Here is a 14,207-nt window from a genome sequence, read left to right on the forward strand (position 1 = left end):
CGTGAATTGTCTGACGACAAATTTTCTGGGCTTCCTAAAAGTAGCCATAATATTAGTCACCAATCTCCAATTGCACTCAGCCACTCTACATTGAACATTTAGGCAAAATGTAGAGATTGAGTAACTAATATAACATCTTGGAATTATCTTACCCTCAGCCAATCTTTCCCTTTCTTGAACAATATAACCACCAACTGTATGTGTGTTGTTGTAGCTGTGGAGAATTACAACGCGGTGTAGTTTCGAATTGGTTGAAGAAGGTATTCAACGTATTCAAGCACAAACGAGAGGTGCTTCGAAATGATCGGACGAAGATCGAATGGGAGATTAAGTCGGGCTATTGGTTTTGGTGTAGTGTGCTTGAGTGGTTCTCGTACAATGATTACGAACGCTTTGATTAATATTTTTTTCCTTCCGGGGGTGAGAGGGTTTCGACACGTCGCAGATGTTGGGAAATAAATGGTGGTTAAAAGTTGTATGTATAGAGTCGAAGAAAGAGTTAATAAGAGAAGACTGCAATCGAATGCGTCTTCCAAATTTTGATTAATAAGGCGTTTAAGTTTAAGATATAAGACTTTGGACCGACAAGAAGAGGTTTGTTTGGTTTTGTGAAGACCTAGGTAATGAACGAAGGGGTAATTGGGAAATGGTTGAAATCGGTAGGACGATTATTATGTTTTTTGGGGGTTGTTTTATCGTTTTAGACGAATGAAATACGAGATACCAGATACCCAGATAGGTAACGGAGAATGAATGTGTGGTGAAAGTGGAAATCGAGGCGTGCAGTAGTGGGAGAGGCAGTGGCAGTGACCGTCGCTGGAAGAGGGAGAAGAGAAGATGGAGAAGAAAAATGAATGAGAGGAAATCGTTTTCGATCGAATGAATTGCTTTCGGTCGGTACCTCCTTAGCTATTTTCGATTATGTACTTGCTTGACGTACAATTTCCAATGTTTTGTGCCGGTTTGGTTATGTGAGACAACAAGTGATACCCTCAGACAAAGATTTTTTACTTCTCTTTCCCTTTTCTTCTGCTTCTAACTTCTCTCCAAATTCAAACTCCACTCACTCAGTCCACTCAGCCTTCACGAACCACTGACGAGGTTCTAAGACTGTCCTAGTATGTACTCTGTAACTCTGTGCTTTTTACTTTTTCCTTGCCAGGGTTCAAGGTATCTTTCTCAGCCCGAGCCAACGTGCTACGAAATTAGATTTTCTTAGCTGGCAGCGGGATGGGGATGGCTATGACCGTGATATGGGAATTTGGGGGGGAAGGGGGGGAAGGGGGGGAAGATTGAGGACTCGCTCGTGGGTTGATTGATTGATTGATTTGATTTGATTTGATTTGATTGATTGATTATATCGATAAGAGTCGAGTACTTATGTAGGTAGTAGTAGTAGTAGTAGTTGTCTTGGTTGCTGTTCTTGCCGTCGTCGTCGTCGTCGTCTTCTTCGTCGTTTGATCTTTGAGGAATGCGTTTTGTGTTTCCATAGAAGAACTCGCTGAGAAGAATTGATGTTATTCGTACTGTGAGAGTCAATCAAAACAATCAAAACAATCAAAACAAATACATTGTGATGAATGGATGAATTTGTTTGGTCGATATAAACCTCGGAACAAGGTTGAAATCGGAAGAGAGGAAGCTTGTGCGGTATCTGTGTGTACTGAAAGTTTCAACGGGTATGTCCTAGGTAGGTAGGAATGAGTTTGTTCCTGCCCTAATAATTGTAACTATTATCTAGGTAGTCAATGTAAATCCATTCTGGTAAAAGTATATCTCTCCATATCAACTTTATGATTTCATCGATGACCATCTTATCATCATGATTCGGACCATTTTTGACATTTGAGTTGATGCTTTCCTTATACTATCATCACTCGTGACTATTTCTATAATAACTCTAAATATACTCCTGCAGTCTAAAATTACCCTAAAAGTCTATATTTCAGGTCTAACAATTTGGTATCTTTTATTATTATGTTGCAATTGCCTTGTTCGCCTTGTTCACCATGTCTATTGGGGATTTCTCATGGAAATGAGATACGATGTCGATCAGACGGTATCTTAAAAGACTAACATCGATAGTCTCCCAGCTAGGATTCAAAAATTCCCGTCTACCAAATCATCTCAACTTCCCCAACTTCAGGGTCTAATCTTGTATAATATCGCCTGCAACTGCGCTAGGTGACCCAAAGAAGGCTTTCAAAAGTACATTCATTAGTTGTCTCTAAACATGCAGTGTCAATCGTGATATCCCCACGAATCAGAAGTGATGACATCGTCGAGAATACGAATGTACGAATGTACGAATCCATTGTACAAAGTAAGAAAATGACCGTTTCATTGGTGGCTGTGTCTTTATGTAAGTAAGAAATATCAGCATATTAATCAACGGCTGCATCGTGACGGCGTCGGTCCAATGATTGTTTCTTCCTCAACAGTGCACCTGGCAGTTCACGATTCACGAGCCTTCATCCTCGACGCTCAATCCCTCTCTTCCACTTTTCAAGGTCCTTTCCGGATTGCAACATCACTTGGATCTCTCCTTCCTAATGCATCTTCGTATAACCCAAATACGGTCAAACTCCTCCGGATTTGATGATCGCCGTTACTGTGCTGTATGACAAAAATTGCATCTTTCAAAACTGCAGGTTTAACGGGTTCATCACAGTCCCCCTGACCCCTTGATTGACCCCTCACAAAAACATATTCGCACACAACAATTTTTGGGCAACTTCACAACATTCAAATCCCAATTCAAAATATCTCATTTCATAACTGAAACTATGATTCGTCAATCCATATCTTCCATGCCTTCCTTGAGACCTTCCATTCCAGCGATTTTCATGAATTATAAGATCCGAAAACCCACAATATGATTCGTCAATAAATCGGAAATTAAGCAAATACCATCCCTACCAGTGACGAAAATCGTATATAATTTTCATTTGATTTCCCCGTTGTTTTTCCAAGATGGTAAAATAATCAGCAAGGGGCGAGGAGAATATGTGAGGAAAAACCAAACCACGAGATTTCTACATCGTAGGACTTGGGTCTTTGGATTCCCTTGTCCTTAACGTCAGGAAATTATTGAGAGTGTTGTCATTGTTGACATTGATCATTTCGATGAGTTGGAGAAAGTGTGATGGGATAGTGCTGGTTTGCAAGTGATCTGGCCAATTGCTCATTTCTTGAAATTCTGGTTCACCTTGTAACCATTTATTGATCCTGTCAAATTTCACGAAGAACTCGTGCCGCTTGCTGGTAAGGTTACATGGGAGGACAGTAAGTTTCAAAGCACAAGAAGACCCAATTACCATATTCACACTCGTGATTTGCATATCTGTAATTGGAAAAAAGTATTTCCACTTACACTAGATTCTTAAGCAATAAGCAATGAGGAATACACTGTCTCATTCCAATACTCTCTGCACAATATTTCATTGGTGAAAGGGTGAAAAAAGTAAATTCCAATACGGATCACGTGATTGTCCTCGAAACTCACCCTCGAGCTTCGAGCTACCCATTGAAACATGAAACCAAATTTCTCGATACTCGCGATCTTTCTTTCAGCTTCCCAAAAACACGACAGTCAGCGTGGTCGTGATTTCTTTCTTTCTTCAACAAAACAACAGGTTTTGTAAATATTACATTTCCATACCCATTCGACTTGACAGTTGGTCTATATTGCATGTTTCATTGCCCCGTTCATCGAATTGAGATATCTATATATACTGTACTTTGCATAGCATGTAGATTAGATGGGAGTTATTTGAGTCATGGTCTTCATATTGTTTCTCATCTCGGGATCGGAGTGATCTCGAGATAACTGCAAAGGAATTGTGTTATTTGTGCTTTGGAGCTTTATCTGTGGATGGAAACTAACATGATTGTTCAGAGAAACTTTTCATACCGACTTCAGAGGTTCATCTCATCTATCGCATTCGATCTGATCGTTTGATATCGATGGATGATTACTTTTGATGCCTCGCCTTTCGAGATAAACCTCTTTCCTCACCCCTGCCCTCGACTGGTTTCATTGCATCTGGGGCGGAGGGAGGCCTTGAAGGGCTTCACCCTATTCTCTTCATAAGTTTACTTGTGTCGACGCGGTTCGTAGAACCAATTCTTTTCTCATCCCAAACATGATATAAAATGGTTCGCCTCAAATATTGTCCTGGGTTTTCTCGTAATCACTTGAATTCTTCAAATACATTTTCGAGACGAGTCCTGAGCAGCGACATTAAAAGGTTTATCCCCGTATGCATGGTTTTATAGCTGCGGGGTTAATTGATTAACATTCTTTAGAGGTTGTCAAATTACTATCTTTAGATACCTCCTTTTTCAATCAAAGCACATCATGATGTACCCGGCGATCGAAGTACATTGATGCCAGCTTTTTGCGTCTCTATTGAGTGGTTCTCTTCATCGTATGTTGACCAAAGTGGTGAAAACTGCGACTATGGCTAACTGCTCACAGGTTCTCGTTTTGCAGCTCGTACGCGATGCTTTCAGCAAGTCAGATCCGTGTCAACGTTCAGTTACCCTGATCGAATCTTTACTGCAATGTCCTACTCAGCAACACTTCCTCAGAATATCAACCTCGCCAATCTATCTGCATCATCGGAATTTTATTCTCGAGATCCTTCCCTTGCTCCAATCTCTTTTATCTGCTTTCCATCCATGGTCAAGGCCTCTCATCAAACACTTTCCGAACGTTCACACCTTGACATCCGTTGATCTCGGTTAGACCTTTTACACGATGATATCTCCGAGTTTAAACAGATTTCAAAATTTTGCCAATTTTCAGGTTCGGCTCGTGGTTGCGTGTGCAGATCAACGGATCTAGCAATGGAGGAAAGGCTAGTTTGCACCCTGGTTATTGAACATTGGGTTCGACTCGGATGTGGATCGGGATCACGTTCAGAAACTTTAAATTGGGTGGAGAAACGGGCATAGACGCTTGGTTTGGGCCATGAAATATAAGAGTTTCATAGCAGGTGGTGCGTCGGAGCGGAAGGTTGGTATGGAGAATGATCAGTGGTGAGGAATTACACAAGACAAATTTAGTCCAAGAGATTTCATGGAAAAGATAAGAGACTAAGTCAAAGGCGTAGTGGAGAGAACTCCTAAGAAGATAATTCCAGTGGATATTGAACAGCGTCTAGATTCGGCACTTAGAGAATCCCAGTATTCCCAGAATTTAAACCCCATCAGTCATCAGAAATCAGGAAAATAACTCCTCTCCTTTCTCGCTTCCTTTTTGTCTCGTCTACTGCGCCATATTTTTACACTTTTCTGCATATACTCGTGATACAGCATCTACATCCTTCCCATGTCCATCAAACCCAACAACAATGAAGAAACCCAGATATCCTAGCACAGAAAAAGGAGAGCAAATCCTCTACTTTATTCACTATCCGTGCAGTATGCAAACTTTCAAGATATGGAAAGAGAACCCGGGATATCTATCTTAACTATCATCGGGATATGTTGTGTTTGTATCACAGATGTATAACCAATATCCCTACATCTTACACAACCCTACATCTTGCATAATCTTTTTAACCTTAAAAAATATCAATTACGAAACTTATATTGAATCTTATATTAGCTATGGAAGATCATATATAATAATTAATAGTTCAAATTAAAGCTAAAGAGAAGTTTAATATAATTATTATTATGAAAATCCATAATATCGATTGTTCTATATTATATTGGCGACATAAAGGGTAAGTAGTTTTTTATACCTTTACCTATAAAGATACTTATCAATACTTTAATAAAAAATAAGAAAAGGATTTAATTAATTAGATAAACAAACTGATTTAAAGATTTATGCCTTTTACAAGCCATATAGTTAAAAATCTAGTAGAAAAGATTATAGGTTGGTTTGTAGGGAAGAATTGAATAATCTATTTTATTAAGAAGTATGTAATACATTTTAAAAGTCGATATTTTTGGTGTATTAATAATCTATGTATTAAAACTAATAATATTAGTCATTTTGAATACTTTTATAATCTAGTTAATGTTATTTTTGATTTGTTATTGATTTTTATTATATAAAAGCTCTTGCTAATCTTTCTTTTTTATTTATTTAGTTAATAAAAGCGATTATAAAATATAATATATTATTGAAAAACATATATAATTGAAATGAGAAGGGTTTTATAATTGGATTGATACACTCTATAAAAAGAATAATAAGTATTAATACTTATAAAAATAAAAAATAAAGTTATACAAAACGGATCTTGAGAGTTTATTAATCTTTTAGTATATATCTTTGCTAATAATATAGTTATATTATTTACTCTACTATATAAAAAAGAATTAGGGGATCTTCAAGATACATAAATTGATAAGGTAAAGGAGGGGGATAAAACTTATTTCGGAGTTTTAAATAATAAATGATTATCTAATACTTTTAGCCTAACATAACTTCAAAAAGTATTTTAATACTATATATGTTTAAAAGCAAATAAAAGATATTGTTTATTTATTGTAAATAATTATTCTAGCCATGTGAATATAAAGTTTATATCGAAATGCAACGAATTGAGAATAATATTATTGATTTTGCCACTATATTCTATACATCGACTTTAACCTTTTGATTATAGTTTTTTCCTTTTACTTTCAATGAATTATAATACAGTATTGAATAATTTATTACATAAAAACGGGGGATTATCTAAAATTATAAAACGGAACTTCTGGATTATATTTGAAAGAGCTTGAATTTAAATTTGTACGATATATAATATATTCTTTTTTTTCAAAAAAATAGGCATTTATCCTATATATAAAGGAGCTATTATTACTAGTATTACATTTGAATTTCCCCCTACACCATTTACATTAATACAACTATATAAAAATAAATTTAAAACCCCATATAATGCGAAAACTCTTTGTAAGTTTAAATTAGAGTTTCGGCATTAAAATAACTCTAATATCATTTTGAAGCTTTTTAAGTGTTACGGGAGCTGCCTCTAGGGTCACGTGGAAGTGTCTAGAGATCTCTCGAGGTGGTTTAGACTAGACTTCAAGTAGGAATTCAATAAGGTTGTAACTGGTTGCAATTCTCGTAACTATAGTAATGAAACTAATGATTGTTCTTGAGCACGAAGCTCTACATTGTAATGAAACCCATTCCCTTATATAGACCTTCTTGCTCAGTGTGATCAGTACGGCTCAGTACTGGTTTGTTTGTACTTTCATGGCTCAGTGTCTATCCCGCTGAGGCAGACTGAGCCAACCACGTGACTTAGTGCCCCAGTCCCGTGCCTATGTTGCGTCGTTCGTAACATTATGTTACGGGAGCTGCCTCTAGGGTCACGTGGAAGTGTCTAGAGATCTCTCGAGGTGGTTTAGACTAGACTTCAAGTAGGAATTCAATAAGGTTATAACTGGTTGCAATTCTCGTAACTATAGTAATGAAACTAATGATTGTTCTTGAGCACGAAGCTCTACATTGTAATGAAATCCCATTCCCTTATATAGATCTTCGTACTCTGATGTTGGTTGGAGTTTCTTGGAGTCCTGGCTCCCAAGGACCTCCTTGGAGCCCTGGCTCCTGGGGACTCCACCACGTGACACTTGTCACATGGCATTCTGTTACCCATCGTAACACATTAAGGCCGCTTTTATTAATATAACTCAAGCTAATATTCAATTACATAAAGTAAAAGGATTAGAAAAGGCTATAAAAATAAAAAAGAAGAAAAGAAGTTGATCTAAAAGATTAAATCTAATAAAAGAGAAGGTAAATAAAACATGTTTATACTCTCCCAATACTATTTTAAAAACTAAGATATACCAATTTACTAAAAAGCTTATTATACAGTAGGATAAGGAAATTAAGAAATTAAAGAAAGCTAAAAAGAAAGCTAAAAAGTAGAAGAAGCATTTAAAGGTACAAAAAAGAGCTAGATAGAAAAAGATTAATTATCAAATTTTATAGGGTTTCAAAAAGCATAGCAAGAAAACTTTTAAAGTATTAAATTCATTTATTAAGAAGATTAAAAGTATTTCAAAACTTTCTCCTGTATTAAATCTAATGCCTCAAAAAGCTATAAAGCTTTTAGATAATAGAGAAGTTAATATTTTAATAAATAAAGAGAAAGGGATAAAAATCAGAACTAAAAGCAAGTAAGTAATCACAATACCAATAAGATTTAAAACCTAATAATTTTATAATTCTATACAAAAATACTATATTATATTATAAACATTTAAAAGTTTCAGTCTATTATCTTATAAATTTTAATTATTATTAAATATTGAAGTTATAGTAGTAGTGAATTTGAGGTTGTGCAAGATGTGGGGTTGTGCAAGATATAGGGATATCGATTATTCCTCACAGTCTCACGATGATGCATGGCAATTTGGAACGAAGTTTTGCGGATGAGGGAATTTATTTTCTACCTGCCATCCAAAACCATGCGTAGCTGTTGTAGCTTAATCTATTATACAACGAGTTGCCATAAGCAGCCGAGCTCGAACAACTTAGATTGCTGGAGCCACTGGCTAGTAGCTATGCTATGGGTATTTCTTGCTCATAACTACCGAGATCCTATGCTGCTCAATCTCTGCCCTGATCATCTGACAAAGAAGTTCTCTTATGATACTTCTATCGCCACCACCGGGATTCCTCCTCTCGCTCTTCATTTTTCTGACTATGGTGGAAAATAACTCTTGAAGCTTTCTGTAATACTCTTGCTCGCTCGCTTTATTATTCTCCGGAGGTGGTGGATGGGATGGATGTTTCTGATTGTATATGTGGGCGCTGGCGACATCGTCCAGGTAAATGCGCCAGTCGATGACTTTGAAACACGCTTTCTCTCTTACTTGAAGGGGCCCAGCAGAGTCGAGATCACCGCCGGCTTCTTGCAGCAAGTGGATTATCATTCTCACGTGGGAATTTATTCGCTTGGTGTGTGCCCCGTGTTTTTCACTGCATTCAGGGCAAATTGTGAAAGTCCGAACCGTTTCACGATTATTACAAGGCTTTCGTGTCGCGCTTTCAAAGAACCTTGCGCGCCGGAGATTCTGATCGGGGTGGTCGTCACATCCTTTCCACGAGAAAGCTAACGGACTCACATCGTAGTTACGACTCGCCTCATCAGTCACCCCATGTACTTACTACCTGCGAGTTTTGGTAGTGCGAGCCAGAGAGATGAAAATACGAAGATCAAATCACAGGAAATAGAAATGAAATATCAAAGGTCATGATGTGAATGCTAAGCTTGAATTAAAATAGGAATCCAAGCCGTCGACAAGTGATAAGACTCCAGAATAATGTGACCCCCAAAGCGCTGGATAACAAGAATATCTTCAAGTATCATACGATGTTCCACCACCATCAACCATGCTCTATCTCAAATTTTATGTATCTGCCTATGGGCATCATCCTCTCAACGTATGCAGCACGCGATACTCAATCTGACAACGAGCAAGCTGGCCAAATATCTCTACCAACGATTTCTGTTTCACCTCGCTATTCCCACATTTTATGATATCCGCCAATTTCCGCCACTGCGGAATATCCACATGGAGGAGCTGATCAAAGTACTTAGTACCACTGGATGTACTATTCTTCCCGGTGCCTCTTGGAGGCGACAGATACTGAGTATACGTCTCATCTGGCGCGGGCATTTCTATATACATCGCGAAGTCGAAAACCAAGTGACAGGTAGAACGCATTTCCGCCCTGAGATTGCTGGGGTTGTTGAAAAGTCCACAGAGTTCATCCAGGCGTTGGAGAATAGCCTTCATATGCGCATTTATGATGGCGGTACGCTCAGGCCCCCATTTCAAAAAGCAATCGGGACAGATTGAGTTGGCGAGTGGTGCTTGATCGGGTGCATCGTAACATGTTCTCTCTGGTGCTGAGAATATTCTTCTGCGAAGGTCTACATTGGGATGATTTAAACATCCTTCCCATTGCTCCGACTCTGGGTTGAGATAGATATGTGGCGGGGATGCTTGGTCATCGTCACAGTAGTATGTGATGGGTTTGGTGAGTCGACACATGTTTATGACTAGGAGTGGAATATTTATTATCAGGGAGCGGTTTGGTCATATGGATATCGAGCTTACATGTATATTGATGAGATGTGAGCTATGGCTAAATCTACCGAGCATTCCCGCGAGGTGAAAAGTAGTAAAACGAGGGAAGCAAGATAGTTATGAGTAATGAAGTAATACAAATCAAACAAATCACTCATCAGTGAATCGTTTTGTAAGTAAGCAAATTAACCTCAACTCGTTGCTTCCTCTCATCGCCATCATTACTACCACGTAGGTAGAGAACGCTTGCTCTTTCCATAATTATAGAGAAGAGGATCACTTTGCACATGAGCATCCTGAACACTACCAAAGTCTACCAAAACCGGTCAAGGCAGGTAAAGCCATCGCAGTCCAAGTGACCCTTCCCATTCTGTGGGGGTAAGAGCGAGAGCGTTGAGGGCAATATAGGAAGCCACTTGACATTCATCCCTGCTTAGAATTCCAAAGCTGAATATTTTGTATTCAAGACTACTTCTTGTAGTCTCAGAAACAGTCTCAAGTAGGTCCTTCTTCGCGGACTCAAAGATACTATTTGTGATTTGTAGCAAATAAAATCTTCGAAGGAAGAATTGTCATCAGATGCTAAGATCTCACGATTCATCTGCTGGTCCGAACTATAGAGTCAGCGACGATATTCTCCACTTGGACATAGTATTATAACAACATCGCTACCTAGCGTCGTTGTAAGAATTAATTGCCAGTCGGGAAGAATCGCACCTGAAGCTCTGACCTCGGCATATCACATGATGCGGCCGCATGTCAAAAGTCCATGACGTCCATATTTACTTCCCCACGCCGTGCACGATGTCCTCCCCAGCTTGAGACTTTTCCAATTGCTTCACGTTCTTCAAGATTAACCTATTTACATATCATTTCATATCAAAATGACATCTTTACGTATTGCCCGTCGGGCTTTCCGTGCCTCGATGCTCAATTCTTCTCGACCATTTTCCAGTACAACTTTCCGATTTGCAAATGCCAATCCCGGTAATGCAAAGGAGCATGATGGTACTGAAGAGTATCGTAGAAAACAAATGGAAAAGCCATTAAATCCACATATGACGAATACCAATTCTACTATTGTAAACGAAATGCCTAGTGCAGGTGCGGGAAAGGTTCCACCAGAGTATATAACAAGTGTGGATGGGAATTTCACTCCAAAAGATAGTGTACCGGAGAACACGGAGAGGATGACTGGTGGCACTCAAGATGGACATGGAAGTGGTGTTAATAGGGAAATGGCTGTTGGGGAAATGGAGGGAGCACAGTTCCGAGTAGAGCCACTGAGAAGAGACGGAGAGCATGAGGAGAAGATGAGAGCGAGATTATTATGTATGTTTTTCGACATTTCGCCACGAAATCTCCCTTGGTATTATCTTCCCATAGATTTTAGAACCCTGCTAATAGGATCTTTCATAGATCAATCTCGAAAACGAGGAACTCTCGAATCTGATCTCTTAATGTCCACCTTTGCCGATGCTCACCTCCCTAGCATGACCGCTGCACAAATGGTACAATATGATCAATTCCTCGACGAAAATGATTGGGACATCTATTACTGGGTCACCCAAGAACCATCCCCAACATCTCGCGAAACAGCTGAAGGAGCTGGCCTTGGGTCAGAAGGAGCTACAACCAATGCTATGGGTATCGATCAAAAGAAATCACCAGTAGCACAAGGCACAGATCCTGGCAAACAAACCGGTCCGGAACTGGAGACAGATGCATGGAGAAACGGCGCTCCCAGAAGTGGAGAATGGGCACAAACGATTGGAACTTTCAAGCCTGCTTATAGACCAGTACCAAGAAGATGGCAAAACAGTGAGATTCTGGCTATGTTGAGGAAACATGTTATCTCGAGATCGGCGGGAGGTGTGCATGATGTGGAATTGGGTTCTAGTAGTGTATCTGGTAAGGGAATGGCTTTCATGCCACCTATCTTTCAGACTGATCAGAAGCGATCATAAAATGGGATTCCAAGGATTGTAACTATATAGGAAAAGGACTTTCTATTGGTCTATTCACTGTAAGTAGGGATACCAATCATGTATGATATTAGTTGACGATGTACGGGTATGATGATTAACATTAACGTCTTCCATGTTCATCATATTCTCTGACCTCAAAATATCTCAACCCACCAACCATATTTATCCATATCGCTAATAACAACATCATCTTATATCTAAACTCTTATCCAATCTTTGTCTAAACCAATTAATTACATCACTGAATTCTTCATCCCCCAATTACACATTACGACCATTATCCAACAATACAAAAACTAGTCCCCGTCTCGGCAAAACTATCCACCCCCTAAAAGTGACCCCCTCCTTCTCTTTCCCTTACCGGCAATGCAGGCCGTAGACACGAACCCAAGTTGAACCTTTCACAAACATTACATACCAGCTCCAACATGTCCTTCAGCAAAATCTCCTAGCCCGAGACTCAAGAGTGTGCATTGGACGAATACCCATGTTCGTATTTGTACCGGGTAATGAATGATGGTGTGCAAAATTAGGGTGATACTTTCTCGGGGGAGTGAAAGCATATTGGACACTGTGATTCGTCTTTGTGTATAGTTGGTGATGCGGGTAAATGTGAGTAGGCAGCTATGAGAATATCGTGCAGCGAGATTGGTTGTCCAGTATGATATAGAGCGCTCGTGAAAATCTAGTTCGGTGACAAAACAGATGCAAGCCAAGAATTTCCAAGGCAAGAGAAATCCTCGTCTCTCAGAATCAAATTAAACACCCCTTCTAAAGACCACTTTTAGAACTTTTTCCCTGCCCTTCCACTTTCTCACAACAAATTCTTTACTCTTCCTCAACAGCTCTTTTTCACTTCTTAACAATTCCGCTTCGCTTCGCCCTCTCCCAGCACCCAACGTATAACAAGAAGAGATAGATTGCCAATAAAACCCTTCTCTACTCATTCCCTCTATCTCTTTCTTATGCTTATTCTCTCCCTTTCAAAAAGTTCACACCAATAACCCCCTGATACTTCTTTAACAAACCCTGCAATCTCCTCGAAATTCTCTCCGTCCCAAATTCCGCCCTCAAGTTCGTTTCTCCACCACTAACCACCGGACTCAGTGGACTCGGCAATCTCTCCAATCCCGATACCTCAGTCAACGTATCAGGTGTGTCTGTTCCTGGTACAATAGTTTCTTCGCTCGAAAAAGGCGTCTCACCACAATTATCCGCCTGGTAAAAAGTCCGCTCGATTTCTTTCCAGCGCTTTTTACACTCGAGAATGAGAGTGTGCCAGTAGAAAATTAGATCCCGACGGAGACGTTCAGCTTCCAGACGTTCTTCGAGAAGTCTTTCGAAGGCGTGCGAGAGCTCTATTTGGGTCTGGGGGGTGCTCATGTGGGAAGTGGAATTTGTGTATGTAGGTTATAGAGGGGCAAGTGATAAATACTGAGGGGTACGTGGGGAAAGTCAGACTTGCATATGCATATGCAGGTACAATCAGATATGAGACTCCCGAAGAATGAATTGGAAGTGGAGCTCAAATATCATGCAGATAGATGTCATGATAAACTCCCCTCTATTTTTACATCAACCCTTCTTATAACCACCTCTTCCCTCCTTCATTTTCCTCAATTTTTTCAATTTCTGCAACCAAGCTTACGAAAATCCCAAAGGCTGGAAATGAAAACGCAAGAAAACTGCAAAGAGTTCATCGCGCCATCTCGAAGTATTCGCGAAAACTGCTCTGGAATGTAAAAAGAAACCCCTCTACAAATCTGCCACAAAGAAGTATTTCTAGAAAGCTCAGCAACCAATTACCAAGGAAATGATCGACGCCATACATTCCTCGGTCACAATGTGTTTGTAGCCGACGCAAAATTGTGTATCTTACAGGTTTACATTTCTTTATTCTTTGAGAGAATCCCCTCAAGCCATGTGGGTTTCTTTGAGAAACTTGACAGCTCCATCTTCGCAAAGGAACTCAAGTCGATCAAAGAAAAAAACTTTTCATGGAGCTATGGGGGGTAGCTATATTATGTTGTAATTTCTCCAATTGCTTTTGCAAGCTCTTTTCCGTCTATATTTAATTTCTTAAACGTTTGCATCACTTCCACTTCTATCCAAAACCGAGGCGAGGATTTTCCGCCTATC

At 39.4% G+C, this 14,207-nt stretch overlaps 3 protein-coding genes across 3 annotated transcripts; 1 reads left to right on the forward strand and 2 right to left on the reverse strand.

Annotated features, from left to right (window-relative positions):
* Positions 1-9,417: 9,417 nt before the first annotated feature.
* On the reverse strand, positions 9,418-10,044 carry EAF01_010446 (uncharacterized protein; the record flags this gene model as incomplete). Its single annotated transcript, XM_038918703.1, has 1 exon — positions 9,418-10,044. One exon carries the CDS (start codon positions 10,042-10,044, stop codon positions 9,418-9,420), a length of 627 nt encoding a protein of 208 aa, XP_038765928.1.
* A 799-nt stretch (positions 10,045-10,843) lies between these two features.
* EAF01_010447 (uncharacterized protein) lies at positions 10,844-12,282 on the forward strand. Its single transcript, XM_038918704.1, has 2 exons — positions 10,844-11,412; positions 11,500-12,282. The coding sequence occupies exons 1-2, from the start codon at positions 10,965-10,967 to the stop codon at positions 12,045-12,047; spliced, it is 996 nt and encodes a 331-aa protein (XP_038765929.1). The 5' UTR covers positions 10,844-10,964; the 3' UTR covers positions 12,048-12,282.
* Positions 12,283-13,037: 755 nt separating this feature from the next.
* Positions 13,038-13,451, reverse strand: EAF01_010448 (uncharacterized protein; the record flags this gene model as incomplete). The annotated part of the gene is made up of 1 exon (XM_038918705.1): positions 13,038-13,451. One exon carries the CDS (start codon positions 13,449-13,451, stop codon positions 13,038-13,040), a length of 414 nt encoding a protein of 137 aa, XP_038765930.1.
* Positions 13,452-14,207: the final 756 nt, after the last annotated feature.

The sequence above is a fragment of the Botrytis porri genome, assembly GCF_014898465.1.
Source record: "Botrytis porri strain MUCL 3234 chromosome Unknown BPOR_016, whole genome shotgun sequence".
NCBI classification, from domain to species: Eukaryota; Fungi; Ascomycota; class Leotiomycetes; order Helotiales; family Sclerotiniaceae; genus Botrytis; species Botrytis porri.

Bases quoted from the DNA above. Each gene is read 5' to 3' on its own strand.
- EAF01_010447 (XM_038918704.1), top strand. From the start codon at position 10,965: ATGACATCTTTACGTATTGCCCGTCGGGCTTTCCGTGCCTCGATGCTC. The intron at 11,413-11,499 runs GTATGTTTTTCG...GATCTTTCATAG, and splicing joins GATGAGAGCGAGATTATTAT to ATCAATCTCGAAAACGAGGA.